We start from the raw sequence: 16,977 nt of genomic DNA, 5'->3' as shown, positions 1-16,977 counted from the left end.
ATAATGTATTTTTTAAGTCAGTCAAGACCTCTGTTAAATTTTTTTGTCCGTTTTGTTTTATGTCTGTGATGTGGGTTTACACAGTTTTTTGTTGCTGGATCCCAATTATTGTCACATTAAACTTTTATGTCTGTTTGGGTTTCTCATTCCACTTTTATCAATACAACGTAGCTATAAACAACTGCCATACAAGTTGGAGGTTTGGCTAGTCTTAAAACGATGTTTAACCCACCATTTTCTTCAGAAATTGTCCGTATCAAGTCATGAATATGGCAGTTGTTTTTAACTTGTTCCGTTGATTGATACCGTTTGATTTTTTCAGTTTTATGGAATTCCCCCTTCTGAATTTACCTTGGCATTCGGTATTTTTGTTATACTTTTTTCAAAGACTGTATTAAGGTATGGATAGAACTTAAATTTCGTATAACTACTAGTATGTACAAATTGACCCAGAGCCTTAGAAGTAGTGAGAAGAAAATATTAAATATACAGATTAAGAACTTTATAAATGTGGCTGTTACGCATATTGTGCTTGGTAGATTCAGATACAAGGGGTTGTATAATATTTGTAAGATAACACGGCCATTTGTTATTAAGTGTGTATGCTTAGCCGACTATATGGTAAGGTTGTTTTTCTCATTTTTGAAAGCCGTACGGTTGCCTATGATTGCTTGCACCCACTTCATTTGAAATTTGGTGGATAGTTGTCTCATTGACAATCATATCAAATCTCCTCATTTTTATATGTATAAGAAATGACTACCGAATTACATGTCCTGACTTGGAATAGACACGTAAACTACGTACCGAGGTAAACATGTTTTTGAGCGCTCAATCCCCCCCTCCCTCATGGTACAGTGGAGTAAAACCACAAACATAAGAACAAACTGTAAAACACAGTTTGAAATAACTTGACTTATCAGATAGGCAATAAGCACAAAAAAGATGAAAACAACTACTATTAGACAAAAAACACAAAGTACCGATCTAAGAGTAATTACTGAATTCTAGTTCAAAGCCAATTACAACTAATAAATGAAGTATGTTCTCCCGGACTATGTACATCCTAAATTGTACAGGTTTCACATTTCGACAATCTCATTAAACAAAAACTTCAAAAGCACTATGTACTTTAAGTAGGACAACTTTTGAAACCGTTCTAAATTCACACCGCAATAAATACCCAATTAATTCAGGTTCTTCGTGTAAATGATCTCCTTTTGTTTATCATCTTAATAACGTGTTATTATATATTCTTTTATTTGTCTTTGTAAACTATTACTTTTACTGTTTAGTCTATTTTTGGTAATATCAATTTGGCATGGCTCGGTACTTATACATCCCGTTATTGTGTTATTGTGATATGGTAATTTTTACATCGGATGTGACCTTAAGAGGTCATACTGGTGTTATGTTGCCGTCGAAATTTCTTACGCTTTTGACTGATAACCGAACGTATTTCGTATAAATACGCGGATATTATCGAGTGCAAAATAACAATCCTTATCGCTTGTTATAAATTCATTTCTTCAATGAATACTCATGAAAAAGTAAAATAACAAAAATACCGAACTCCGAGGAAAAATTCAAAACGGAAAGTCCATAATCAAATGGCAAAATCAAAAGCTCAAACACATCAAACAAATGGATAACAACTGTCATATTCCTGAAAATATTTTAAATGATGTGAAAATGTTTTGTCGTGAGAAATATATATATATAAGTACCAAATCATGAATACCGAAAATGTGTGTTAACGCATGCGGAAGAATATCTCGAGGACGTTTTGCACTGACAAAGATGAAAATTTGCCTGTAGAGTTATTAAGATGATCTGCTATAAATATAACTGTTATACAAATATTGAATACTCATGAAAAAGTAAAATAACAAAAATACCGAACTCCGAGGAAAAATTCAAAACAGAAAGTCCATAATCAAATGGCAAAATCAAAAGCTCAAACACATCAAACAAATGGATAACAACTGTCATATTCCTGAAAATATTTTAAATGATGTGAAAATGTTTTGTCGTGAGAAATATATATATATAAGTACCAAATCATGAATACCGAAAATGTGTGTTAACGCATGCGGAAGAATATCTCGAGGACGTTTTGCACTGACAAAGATGAAAATTTGCCTGTAGAGTTATTAAGATGATCTGCTATATATATAACTGTTATACAAATATTAATATAATGTATAACAACAAACCAGCTTTATTATATTGATAACAAATGATTAAATCACTACAATATAATTATTATTACGGTGAGGTTGAATTCCCTGTCATTTATTCATCATCCACACAGGAACTTGTCACAGAAAAAAAAAATATATCTATGTACCTTAACCTAACTTTCAGGTATAGAGATATGATTTTTTTCTGAAACAAGTGCCTGTGACCATCAACCAGATCTTGCGGTCATCCGATGTTTAGTACTTCAGTACTTTGATTTGTATTCTTGTCTTTCGTTTTTACTAATGTGCTTTGTCGATATGCCTTTTTGTTTTTCTCTGTTGATATATTTGTTTGTTTTCATAGTGATTAAGACTATAACACGGTGTTGACTGCTGTACCCCTAATTTTTACATTTTTACCTATTATGTCTGTTTGATTTGTTCACACATCATTGTCAATATAATGGAATTTTATGTGACTGTCATACAAGTGAGGGTTTAGCTAGCTATAAAACCAGGTTTAATAAGAAAATGCCTGTACAAAGTCAGGAATATGACAGGTGTTATCCATTCGTTTGATGTGTTTCAGCTTTTGATTATGCCATTTGATTAGGGACTTTCCGTTTTAAATGTTCCTCGGAGTTCGGTATTTTTGTTAGTTTACTTTTTTCTCCTACTCGCCATCGTAAACAGTGACATATTACTACTGAATCGGGTTCCCACAATAACTTCAAAAAAAAACGTTTATTACACTGTTCGTTTGGTTATTCTATAAAAGGAAACATGACACTTAATTTAAATACGCAAAGAATTCCAATGTTTCTCGATGTATAATTTTTACTAGTCATCAGGTAAGAAAAGACAGCTCCTACAAACGAAATGTCAAGGGTTTTTTTAGAATATTTTTCAAAATATGATTAAACGAAAAAGATAGTAATTCTACTAAATAAAAGTTAGTATAGGTTTAAGTGAAAACTGTTTTGTACCACTCACAGTTCTTAAAGAATATATTTCTACAGTGATTTTCATATTCTAACTTTTCTTAAGTTTAGCAAAATATCTTACTGTATATCTTTTTCAAGTTCTTTCACACTTGTCTGAATTTTCCCCGATTTTTTAAAGTCTTTACGTATCTTCTTGCCGAGAGAACAGATGCATTCCAATATTTCGTCTTGGTCGTTCCTTAAATCAATAAAGAAAAATAGTAATATGAATATGGATTCTAAAATTCCCTTCAGACAATAAATGTTATGCTAATCAAATACTACATAATAATTGACAAAATTTCAATTTCAAATTTTCTTGGATATTTACCATTACATATATATATATAACTTCAAAGAAAAAATAATATTGCTACAACTTTGAAGTAATAATGACTACATGTTCAACCTTATGAACATACAAAACATTTCATAATAAGTAGATAAATTGAAGAAAGAAACGATATGAAATGAGTAAGAAAGGATTTGGTGTATCAATTCATCACACGGAATTACTGCGTACGAGCACAGAATGAAAAAAAAACAAACAATGCAACAGTTCTTCGTCCAAAGTCAGTTACACATTCTCACTCTGAAGATCCTTTTTGGAATTATTTTGTTTTGGAGTTTACTTTGAACATAAACATCTCCTTGGATTAAAGCTTATATTGAGTATAACGCACGCATCATGCAAGCAGTAAAGAAAATGAATTGCTTGCCATTCATTAATATCAACGAGTTTATTTCAAGTAAAAGTAGCGTTGCTGTCGTTAATTCTGTCTTTTAGCGTCTTTATTGTGGATGTCATATGTTATCCTTCAATCGTTATCGTGTTTCCTTCATTCCGTATACGTGAAATGCTAAATAGTCAGTCTTTGTCACGGTTTAAAATACATACAGTTTGGATCGATTCTAATATATATAAATAACTGCCAAAATGAACTCTCATAGATCTGTTCTTAAACATTTCTAACCTAGAACTGTTCTAGGGTACGTAGAACTGTCAGAATCTAATGTATGTTAGATTCTGTTTTATGATAGAACTGTCCAAAATAGTTCTAGGTTAGGACTTCCAGTGCATGTTCTAGAATCGAACTGTGCAAGTTTGTGTTATGGTATAACAGTTCAAATTTCGTCTGAGGTAGAAGTGTCCGAATCAATATTATGTTAGAACAGTTCACATAAGTTCCATTTAAGACCTGTCTAAAACTGTTCTAGGACATAAATGTAAAACAATAGAACAGTTCTGAATGACTTAAATAAGATAAGTGCTGATCAAGATTTGGCAGTCATGACATATTTAATATAAAACGATTGAATAGTAAAAAATTATAGTTTTTATATTTTCTTGGTTTAAATGTACTTTCCTTGGACTTTTCTATTAGAGATTTGGATGTATGTGAGTTATGCTTTTTCTCATATTGATGTTATTCATTTATATTCATTCATGCATAAACAGTACAGGAAACGTATTCTAATATTTCAGAAGTACCATTTTGTTCCTTTTTTTAACAAACTTTACTGATCAAATAGCACAGTGAGATTCTAATTACAGGTAGAATATTTGGATTTAACAATGACAATTGCATTTGCTCGATGAGTGGTTTGAAACTTGAGCTTACCAGTAAACTATGGTTGAATAATCTTTTGAAAATGTAGGTACATTCATTATGATTGATCGTTAACTGATATTGATATGTATATTTCCTTTCATAGAAAATGATTTAGTTTCAAACAATGTAAAATACAACTACAAAAAAATTAAAATTATATATCACTACATTTTGTTCGTGTGATTGTATGTATTTTCGATTTCATGTTCGAAAGTTTATTAATCCTACATGTAGTAACGAGTACCTAATTAACTTAAGATCAAAGCTAAAGAATGTATACAATTAAGATATGAGTAATGAATAATTTAAAGTCCCAGATAGTTCGTTTTCCGTTTCCGATTTCATTTTTCATAGAAGAGTCACTTGATACTTCAGAAATCTTAGTGTTGCGATCGAAACAACGTCTTCTACATGATAACATCAACTTATGGGTGATGTCATCCTACGGTAAGTTTTCATTTGGCAGAGGGGTCAAAGTAAAAAAGTGTGTTCGAATATTTATGTGGAAATATATTTAAAGCATTTTAGTTGCTTTCTTCGCCTGAGTGAAATACTAGACAGAAGCACAGAAAAATGTCAAGTGGTACGACTTTTTCAACCTCCAAAAAGAAACAACAGCTATGTAGGAACTCTCCTCAAAAGGTACCTGTATGTGGCCACGTGTTACTAGGTGATCTGTTCTTATACACAGGAAATTGTAAGCTTGGTAAATTTCTAACAGAAACTGGGTTTGCATAATTTTTTTTTATTATACTATATTTAATATCGTGTTCTTTTCAAAACAATGAACCAAACTAAACTGCTAATAAAAAATTAACATCGATATACCTAAAAATTATTTTGTTTAAACTAATATATATAATATATCAATAAAGTAGATCTTTCCAAAATGTTCTAGAGATTGAACTGTCAGAATATGTTCTGTGATAATACCGTCCATAAATTTTCGAGAGGAAAATTTCAGAAATATTTCCACAGTAGAAATGTTCAAATTTGTTTATGGATAGAACTGTAAGAATATGTTCGAGGATAAATCTGTCCAAAACTGTTGTAGGGCAGAACAGCTTCTGTCCGAAACTATTCTCACAGTGTCTTGACGGTTTCTCACTGACATATTTTAAGAGAGGTTGGAAATGATACTAACTATAAGGATAAAATTTTCACTAACGTTTTACTCTCGGGAACACCTCGTCTCTCTTTTGACGCATCTTCCTGTCTCCAAGTTGTTTAATTTTCAAACTTATTTATATTTACGTACAATGACTTATTTGTAAATTTATGGACCGGTATTTCCGAAATGTAGTCTTCTTCCACTTGTGATGTTTTTTTTTATATGAGCTTATTCATATAAGATAAGATAAAATGGTATTTGATTGCCAATAAAACATCTATCCACGAGACCAAATTACGAAGATTTAAGCAAATATAGGTCAATGTACAGCCTTCAGCAATGAACAAAACCCATACCGTATTGTTAGCTATAAAGGTCCAGAAATTAAATAAATGGAACAAAAGCAATACATATAAGAAAACCAACCGTCTAATTTCTGTTAAAATCAGTTAACGAAAAACAAATAAGAGAGACAGCGATAAACGATACCTACGGACATACATATACAGAATATGGCGGGGTTATACATGTTTGGAGCGCTCAGTCCTTCTTAAATCTAGATCAATGGTGAAACAGCACAATATTAAAATAAACTATCAATATAATCTGTTACAAAGGGATTGCCTCATCGACACAAAGAACAACAAACAAACGAAAAAACAAACAAACAAGCAAACAATAAATAAGAAAAAGACTAACGACACTAAGTTTACTCTTAGTTACTGAAATCTAGTTCAAAGCCAATAACAACTAATAAAATCATGTTTCTCAGATTAAACATCAAATGAATGTTATTGTAAAGACGTCATAAACAGTATGAGAAAAATGAAGACCTTGAGCAATGATAAAATATATGTATCGACAGGATGTCGGACCTTAAGTGTTCATACCTGTATTAGAAGAATTACATGTATATAGTTATGTTAAAATTTATTTATTATAACAAAAAAAATTTTAGTAACGGTAAAAACAACAATCAAAGACCGTGTAACAGTGTTAAAAAATTACATTTTTAAATATTTTATTTCAAAGGATCGTATCTAAATTTACGGGCTCTATAACATCACTGTATAAGTAAGAAAGTGATATTCCGATTGTAATAAGTTTTCTATAGCCAAACTTTCAAACCAAATCCACGACTTAATAATTTAACATTGTAACACAGATAACGTTTAATGAAATCTCTAACGTCACTACAGACACGGGCACAGCGAACGAATTTGGATGTATTAAAACATCGTAAGATGGGGCCAAAGGAACATCACTGACCAGAAAAAAAATAACAACACGAAATATCTACATCAAGGGCTGGACAGTTATTGGTGTTTATATTAGATTTGTTTAAAGTTAGTTTCTCTTGATAAATTAGGCCGTATATTTAACAATTCTTGATTATTTAACGCATAAATATCACCACGGTAACGGCAATGTTGTTGAATCTGCATACACTAATTATTTCAGTTTTAAAAATACGATATGGTACTGACCATGCTGACAGTGTATTACTTTAAACGCTTTCTATTGGTTTCAACTTTGTTATGGTTTAGACCAACATGGAAGTGAACGCGTTAAAAACATATTATAGAAAATATTGTTCGGCGTTCCTAAAGTAAATTAGAAAAGGTATTATAAAATTATGTCATTATCAATCAGTTAATTACAAACTAAAGTAACATAAAAGAATTGATACATTAACTTCAGGGATTGATTAAAAGAAAGCACCTTTTCCAAAAAAAATCTAATATGTTCATGTTTGGCATATTTGTTTTTCGTAAATTGTTCTGATATAAATTAGGCCGTTAGTTTTCTCAATCGTTGAATTGTTTCAATTTTTTCATGCTAGGGCCGACCATACGGTATGGTTTTTTTTTCCCCTATTTTTGAAGACCTTACGGTTGCCTTTAATTGCTTACATCCACTTTATTTGAACTTTGGTGGATATATAGTTGTCTTATTGGCAATCATACCACATCTCCTTATCTGTTTATATTAACACTGAGTAAGTTAATAATAACACCCCTCTAGCTATATACATACCGCTGTGGGTCTTTTTTCGATTGTGCTGGTGACGGCGCATTCGGAGTTTTACTTTTCTGAAATAGTCAGATTTTGCATGTTAAGAAAAATGTACATGAAGTCGTATTTACAGAATTAAATCAAAACCGAATCAAACTCCCACTGTCACAGTCGATCTTTGAAGATTTGGCGGCTCTGCTCAGACCATTTTGGTCTAATGCTCATCAAACATGTACATTTTTTTAATTAATAACTTTGATATCGAGCATGCATGGGGAAGATACTTTATACAAATTTGTCGTACCCACGGACATCAGGATCTTTATTAATGAAGTTTCTGGCTTTTCTTTTCTTTTTGTTTTGTTTTGTATTTTATTCCCGTCAAGTGAAGTCAAAATTGGTTGAAAACAATATATGTAAGTATATTCACCAGACTCAAGCTGGTAGCCACTTTTAGCAGCCAATCAAGATAGCAGCCACTATTTTCCAGCAGCCAATTTTCATAACATGTCTAAAAACGAAAAAATTGTATCAGACTCAAACGTTCCAAAAATCTATAAATCTTAGTTAAATATAATTTGATAGCGGAATTCGACATTTTCACGGCTTGTCGTGATTCTCAAAAGAAGACAGTCCGTTTTAACTACCAATGATGATAGCAGCCACTTTTTTTCGGAGGACACTGTTCGTTTGATAAAAATTGTACAATTTAAAATCGTTTTTCCGTTCTTTTTCTCGTTTTTCTTATTTCTTCACAATGTAGGAATAGAAAATAAAAAAAAAACAAAATACAACTACCATTGTTAATATTAGATTTAAGTGGGTTGTGAGGAATCGTGTTATACATATATAATTCCAACCAATTTGAACTGAATAAAAATGATGCAATGTACGATAGAAAAATTACATACATGCTTTCCATACACTCGGCATCCTCAAATATCCAGTATTTCAGTTGAAACCATTTTTAATATCTATTTCTGTATATATGAAATGAAAACATTTCGATATACATGTAATGTAAATCTCTCTTTTAATGTGAAAAGTATTTTCTAAAAAAAATCCTATTTGTACTATTTTGTACGGCATACAAAATTACCAATTCATTAATTTGAAACTGAAATTTTCCTTGTCAAATGTGCCGGTACAAATAATTGACATATAACTAAAACTGTGGTGGCCAGACGGGCCCGGATCCCAGAAAAATATTTAAGTGACGAATAGCCTCGGTCAACACCTTTGAAATGAGCTAGGCCTGGTTCGGAACTTTGCCGTACGTACTTGCCGAGGAGTACCGAAAGAATGTGTGGTTGATATGAAAAGTATGTTAAGGGACAACTTTGAACCTCTGTGGTGGCCAGACGGGCCCGGATCCCAGAAAAATATTTAAGCGGGGAATAGCCTGGGTCAATTCCTTTGAAATGAGCTAGGTCCGGTTTGGTACTTTGCCGTAGGGATATGCCGAGGAATACCGAATGTGTAGTTGGTATGGAAAGTACGTTAAGGGGCAATTTTGAACCTCTGTTGTGGCCAGACAGGCCTGGGCCCCAGAAAAATATTTGAGTAGCGAATAGCCTGAGCCAATACCAGTAGTGTAGAAAAGAGAGTTCTACCGCACTTTCAATTTTAGTAACAAAAAGTGAAAGTGAAAGTTAGGAGAGTGAAAGTGAAAAAGAAAATGACGTCATACTATAAAGTAAAAGTAGTGACGTTACATTATAAAGTGAAAGTAGTGTAATGGTGTAAAAGTGAAAGTAGTACGATTTAAAACTGTTGAATAGGAGTAAGGTGTATAACGTGTTAGGGTAAAGTATGTTAGGGTTAGGGGTGTTAGGGTTAGAATTTGAATAGGAGTACGGGGTGTTTTTTTTAGAATTGAAAAAAAAACAGAATAAAGAAATATGTTTGTAAGTATTAAGATTACGATGGCATCTTATAAACAATGTAATTTCATTGATCTGAATACCTTTCACACAAAGGAAGAACAAAAAGAAGTAGTGCTTAAATGGAAGGACCTACCTGGGTTGAATAAAGAAAATAAAACGTTGGAAGGGTCGTTCATAAGAAGTAATGGTTTAAAACGAAGTGATAAAACAAAACAAGAGTATTTTTCCTACACCCTAGTTAGACAGTAAACTGAGAAGTATTACGTGTCTTGATTTTTTTTACATCTAGTAAACACTAGATTTAAAAAAAATACAAGTGGTAGTGAGGGGTGAAAAATTGAAAAAACTCACGATAAAGACATGTGTGCAAGGTATTAAATAAACTATGGCATCAACAAACGAAAAAATACCTGGCCATCTAGATTGTCATTTACTACACGTATACCTAATGAAAGTGGTGGTGCTAGGTTTATAAAGAAAACACCAAAGGGTCAAGTAAAAACAACGGTAAAGCAATAACATAAAATGGCAAAGGATTTGGGGTTAAAAGGGAATAGTAGAAAACCAAAAGACGTGTTGGTAAACTTTATTGAAGACAAAACTAATCAAGTGTTACCCCGTACAGAATGTTTTACTAAGAATGAATTAATACTACAAGCAAAGAAACGTGGTATACCTTATACTTATAGTCTAAGGAAAAACGTCTTGTTACACTTAATACAACAAGACATAGCAAAGGAACCTGCTATTAAGGTGAAAGATATTACAAAAGTACTAAATGGTGTATTCGGTACAGTGACCATTGAACCGTTCAAACCACAGGATGTTAGTACATTTTGTTAAGGCAAGTCGAAGTGCTTTGATTGGTAAAATGTTAGAAGCACAAAAAGTGAAGAACAATTAGAAGTGTACCCGTTCAGAATTTCAAAAAACATAGGAAAGGACAAAACCCACATAGACTTGTTGTATTTAACCAATGCTACTAAACAACATAACTGTTGGAAAAAGTTTATCACATTTGTTAAGTGCCCAAGTGTCATCCCACAATGGTAAAGTGTTTTTTTTTTTTTTTTTTTTTTGTCGAAGGTGTATGAACAACTTTTCAAGAGAAGACATTTTAGGCGAACATTTAGAGTATTGTATTCAGAAGGATGCAGTGAAAATCGAGATGCCAGAAGAAGATACCTTTACAACTACAAACGTAAAATGCGAATTCCTTATGTTATGTATGCTTTGACTTTGAATGTTACTTAGAACAGATAGACACATGCCAACCTGACGAGTCAAAAGCTTAAGCGAATGCTTACCAACGACATACACCTTCGGGTTTTACTACCGTGTCAAGTATGCTCATGGGGAGTACAAAGAAACAAAAGTATACTCAGGGGAAGACGTTGTTAAAACATTTGCCTTGTATGGAAGAGGAGGTGAAGGACATTGCAGACATGTACATGGATAAGAAAGACATGGTGATGACCGAAGAAGACCACCAATGTTTTAAAGCGAGTACACGTTGTCACATTTGAGATGATGAATTAGGGGAAGACAAAGTGCGTGATCACGACCACTTGACAGGTAAGTATGATGGTGCAGCACATAAAAAATGTAAATAGACTTTCAACTACCCACCTTTATTCCCATTGTGTTTCATAACTTAACAGGGTATGACGCCCAATTTTTGGTAAAGGCATTGGGGTTTACCGAGGGTGAAGTGAATTGCATTCCCAATACCGATGAAAAGTACATTAGTTTTAAGAAAGTGGGTGGGTTATAAATGCCATTCATTGATTCATGTATGTTTATATTAAATTCGTTAGACATCTTAGCTAAGAACTTAAAACTGAACCAATTTAGTTTTACTGTGCGTATTGCTATGTGTTTCTTTATTCTACATTGGCTAGAGGTATAGGGGGAGGGTTGAGATCTCACAAAACATGTTTAACCCCGCCGCATTTTTGCGCCTGTCCCAAGTCAGGAGCCTCTGGCCTTTGTTAGTCTAGTATGTTTTTTAATTTTAGTTCATTAATATGTTTTGGAGTTTAGTGTGACGTCCATTTTCACTGAACTAGCACACAATTTTAGTTAGGGGCCAGCTGAGGTCCACCTCCGGGTGCGGGATTTTCTCGCTGCATTAAAGAGCAATTGGTGGCCTTCGGCTGTTGTCTCTTTGACATATTCCCCATTTCCATTCTCATTTAAAAGGTAGTGAAGGCTTGTTTTGGGGAGCATTATGAATTAATGACAAGGAAGGGTGTGTATCCTTATGATTTCATGAAGGGTGATGACAACATGAAGGAAACACAACTACCCCCTGCTGACCAGTTTTACAACCGACTTAACAATGAACACGTTAGTGAGGCTGACTATGCTCATGCACAACATGTGTTTACTACATTTAACTGTCAAACATTACAATACTACCACGACTTGTACTTGAAAGGAGACGTTGTGCAATTGGAAGATATCTTTGAAATCTTTAGGGATAGTTGTTTAAAGCATTACGGGGCTTGACCTATTACATTATTACACGTCACCAGGGCTAGCTTACGATGCGGCGTTAAAAATAAGATTAGAATTGTTACACGACCCAGACATGTTACTTCTGTTTGAAAAAGCGACACGAGGGGGTGGGGATGCGGGGGATGCTCAAATAAGCCATCGACATGGGGTGGCCAACAACAAATACATGAGGGACTACGACCCTTCACAACCTTTCTTGGAATACTTAGGTGCTAACAATTTGTATTTTTTGGCCATGTCAGAACCGTAATCAACAGGGAGTTTTGAATAGATGGGCGACTTTGAAGACATTGACATGTGGGAAGATGAGGATGAGGCTGGGTACATGATTGAACGTGATTTGGATTACCCAGCAGACCTTTACGGTAGTCATAACGACTAACCCTTTTTACATGAAAACATAGATAGAAATGAACAAGGTTCATAAGTTGGTACCGCATTTAAACAAACGTGTTAAGTACGTTCTTTATCATAGAATTTGAAACAGTGTTGTTCCCATTGGGTGGTATTAACCAAAGTGCATTATTTGTTTAAATTTAAACAATCACGTTGGCTTAAAACTTTCATTGACCTGAACACTAACCTCAGAACCATAGCCACCACCGAGTCTGAGAAGGATTTTTTTAAACTGATGAACAACTCAATGTTTGGAAAGACCATGGAAAATATACGTAAACGTGTAAATGTAAAATTAGTGACTACCGAGAAGCAAGCGTTGAAACTGATAGCTAAACCCAACTTTGACCGTCGTGTGGTGTTTAACGAGTCCATGGTAGCAGTACACATGACGAAAACCAAATTCAAGTTTGACAAGCCTGTGTACTTAGGAGCATGCATCTTAGACATTTCAAAGATTTTAATGTACGACTTTCACTATGACTTCATGCGTAAAACCTATGGGAACAAGGCTCGACTACTGTTTACCGACACTGACAATTTAGCCTATGAAATTCAAACCGACGACTTTTACAAGGACATGATACCTCACATTCAAAACAAGTTTGATACATCAAACTACTGTACGGACAACCCGTTTGGAATTCCAACCAACGTCAACAAAAAAGTGATTGGTATGTTAAAGGATGAATGTGGCGGTCAAATGATGGCTGAGTTTGTAGGGCTTCGTGCAAGATGTACTCATGTCGAATGAATGATGGTCAACACACCATGAAAGCTAAAGGAATGAAGATACAAGTCATTCGACAGAACATTACAATTAATGATTACAAGACGTGTTCAATGACCTAGCAAAGTTGTCATAGAAAAAAGAATGTCATTCGCAGTTACCTTCACAACGTGGTGACTGAAGAAATTAACAATGTAGCCCTGGCAGCACAAGATGACAAACGTTTCATTTTACAAGATGGAATCAGTACCCTGGCACATGGACATTACAAAATTGAACACTTATCTTAAAGACGTGTGGTGGTAGAAGTAACAATGCCTGGATTAATCAAACCTCGTAAAAATTTATTATATAAAGAACAACAACAATTTATCATATGTAAGCAGAAGATGGATGTTATTGAAAGACGATTGCAACTTCGACCCCGTTTGGAGGCTAGAAAACTTATAATAAATGATACGAGTACACAACATTCTACTTCCCAACAAGCCCCTATTTAACGGAGAGTAAAATAAATGATACGAATACACAACATTCTACATCCCAACAAGCCCCTATCAAACGGAGAGTTGGAGAAAGCAGTTAAAACTCTTAAGATACCTCATATGCATTTTAGAGGTGTATTAATGCGGGATACCCTACCTTCCAAACCACACCATGAAGAGTGTGGTATTTTAAACAATGATACCGTTATGGGACCTGGAACCCATTGGACGTGTTGGTATAAGACAACAACTAGCAAAGTGTATTTTGATTCTTACGGACTTCCACCCTCCGACGAAATGGTAAATTACTAAAAACCTAACATTGACTACAACACCGATGAACTTCAGATAAGAGGAACAGTGGTCTGTGGACACTTTTGTTTGTATGTGTTGAAATTGTTGTCGGAAGGTCAACCTTTTGATGAAGTTGTGTTTTCCATTGGATGCTATAAATAAATGGCAGACAAATTTGGATTTTATGGAAAGAGAGAAACAAATAGGAGTCAATTGCTTGAAGACTTGAACATGAACGACTATCGTATCACTAATCTAAAATCTCCGAGTCATGGTACGGATGCTGCAACAAAACGATGGGTCATTCAGCAAGTGAAAGACAATACGAGACAGTTAGAATTACAATTACAATCTGAGTGTAACCAGATGAAGACGGGTATAAAACGACTAGAGAAAGGATATGATGCAACAATTAAAGAACTCGAGAAAAAAGTAGATGAGTTTAAGACCACTCTCTAATAATAACTCGAGGAAAAATAAATAAGATTAAAAACTCCTCACATCAAAAAATCGATGCACTTGTGGAACATGCTGTTGGGAGATCAAAAACCGTTAGTGGTTCAGTATCTGGTAAAGACATAGCTCAGATGTTTAAGCCTTCACCCCCATAAATCATATAGGGAAAGTAACCTTTATAGTCTTGGGCAAATTGTCTATAAAGCTTGCTAAAAGGTTGTTACTGCATGTCTGATTGTTTGATCCAAGAATTAAAGGACTTACGGTACCCATTCCATTGAACAAAGACCTCTTTCACACCACCCTTGGTTCGTTTTCGCAAGCCCTTTTTCGATGCGATACAAATATTGATCCGTCTTTTGAAGTTCAGGTTCATAAAAGGAACCTTGTACTTCCTCGTCATTACAATCCTTGATACGATACTTTTGGGGTTAAGTGATTAACACGTGGGACACCGTAAAGATTTTTTCGGTCCACCAAAGGGTGTATCCTTTATCAAACACACTTTTCTTTGTAGTAATTAGAACTGTATCCCCTACTTTAAATTTACTCTGTTTAAATGGAAAAAGGTTACCAAACAAGTTCCAGTACACTTTGTTTTCGTGTTCTTTTTTAGCGATAGGAGTCATCTTAATGGATCTATGCTTGGACGTGTTGTACTGATGAACGAGATCATTCAACATATTGATGTAAGTGCGCGTAGAATTCGCCGAAAAGTATTTAAACATTTACTCTTTCATGATAAGGTTCCAACGTTAAACGACACTTGATTTTTCTTCATTCTCGGGAGAGTACAGTTCAATGTTGTGCTTTTGAAATAATTCCTTAACATGTTGTAAAATTCAGTACCTTTATCTGTCCATACCTTTTGAGAAAGTCGTGATGATGATGTGAAGACCGCTTGGAAGGCAACTTCGACAATGATACATTTCTTGTTTTTGAGGGGTATAAAGTTACCCCTAAACGTACTTTCCTTACCAACTACACATTCGGTACTCCTCGGCATATCCCTACGGCAAAGTTCCGAACCAGACCTAGCTCATTTCAAAGGTATTGACCTAGGCTATTCGCCACTTAAATATTTTTCTGGGATCCGGGCCCGTCTGGGCACCACAGGTGTTCAAAGTTGCCCCATAACGTATTTTCCATACACACCACACATTGGACACTCCTCGGCATATCCCTACGGCAAAGTTCCGAACCAGATCTAGCTCATTTCAAAGGTATTGACCCAGGCTATTCGCCACTTAAATATTTTTCTGGGATCCAGGCCCGTCTGGCCACCACAGAGGTTCACAATTGCCCCTTAACGTACTTTCCATTTAAGTAACACATTCGGCACTCCTCGGCATATCCCTACGGCAAAGTTCCGAACCAGACCTAAGGTCAAAGGTATTAACCCAGACTATTCGTCCGTCTGGCCACCACAATTTTAGTTATATGTCAATCTTTTGTACTGGCACATTTGATAAGGACAATTTCAGTTTTAGATTTATGAATTAGTAATTTCGCATGCCGTACAAAATAGTCCACGTAGGATTTTTATAGAAAGTACTTGTTCACATTCAAAAAAAGATCAACATTACATGTATATCGAATTGTTTTCATATATATAATCGCCAATGGCAGTCAGCAGGGTTTAAGAACATCAGTTGTTCGACCTGCTAGTCAAACGCGTTTTGTTAAAATATGCTTTTTCACTCATTTGGTCTTTTGGAAAATGTTGTTTGTGCTGTATTTAGACCCCTCTACCAAGAAATTGTTTTGAATGCACACGTATAAAAATTGCGGTTTTTATCCAACGCAATCAAAGGTTTGAACGTTGTTTTCAATTTAGACTTGTTTATATTTTTTTGTTTGGGCTTATATTATATTTGCCTTCGGGTTTATATGATCCGTTCATTATATTTTGACTCTTTCAAAATTCAAGAGTCTATCCTAAATTGAGGTAAATTATATGGCCTTCCAAATACCGTTTCGATTCCTAACATCACTGAAAAGACATTAATTGTCGAAATCCGGATATGGTGTACAAATTTTTGCACCTCATGTTTGCGGTATACCATCTTTTCCGCAAGTTTATTGTTTTCTGTTTGGTATAAATTAATAATAGGATCTATTTTGTTACATCTTGTGATCCGTTTATTTGGCAATCGCCAATGGCAGTCAGCAGGGTTTAAGAACATCAGTTGTTCGACCTGTTAGTCAAATGCGTTTTGTTTAAATATACTTTTCGCTTTTTGGTCTTTTGGAAAATGTTGTTTGTGCTGTATTAAGACCCCTCTACCAAGAAATTTGTTTTAC

The 16,977-nt window shown here is 34.3% G+C and overlaps 1 protein-coding gene across 3 annotated transcripts in view; it reads right to left on the bottom strand.

The window, feature by feature from the left end:
* Nucleotides 1-16,977, bottom strand: part of LOC127716431 (uncharacterized) — a 140,107-nt gene that overhangs the window by 54,600 nt on the left and 68,530 nt on the right. For all 3 annotated transcript variants that reach the window (XM_052222618.1, XM_052222616.1, XM_052222617.1), the window contains 2 exons: nucleotides 7,928-7,983; nucleotides 3,249-3,365 (listed from right to left, as the gene is read on the bottom strand). In XM_052222618.1, the coding sequence (XP_052078578.1) occupies nucleotides 3,249-3,365; nucleotides 7,928-7,983 (173 nt within the window). The remainder of the gene's footprint in view (nucleotides 1-3,248; nucleotides 3,366-7,927; nucleotides 7,984-16,977) is intronic.

This window comes from Mytilus californianus, unplaced genomic scaffold, assembly GCF_021869535.1.
Source record: "Mytilus californianus isolate M0D057914Y unplaced genomic scaffold, xbMytCali1.0.p SCAF_9, whole genome shotgun sequence".
Lineage (NCBI taxonomy): Eukaryota > Metazoa > Mollusca > Bivalvia > Mytilida > Mytilidae > Mytilus > Mytilus californianus.
The sequence above is the reverse complement of the archived record's forward strand: the minus strand, read 5'-3'. Positions and strand labels throughout refer to the sequence as shown.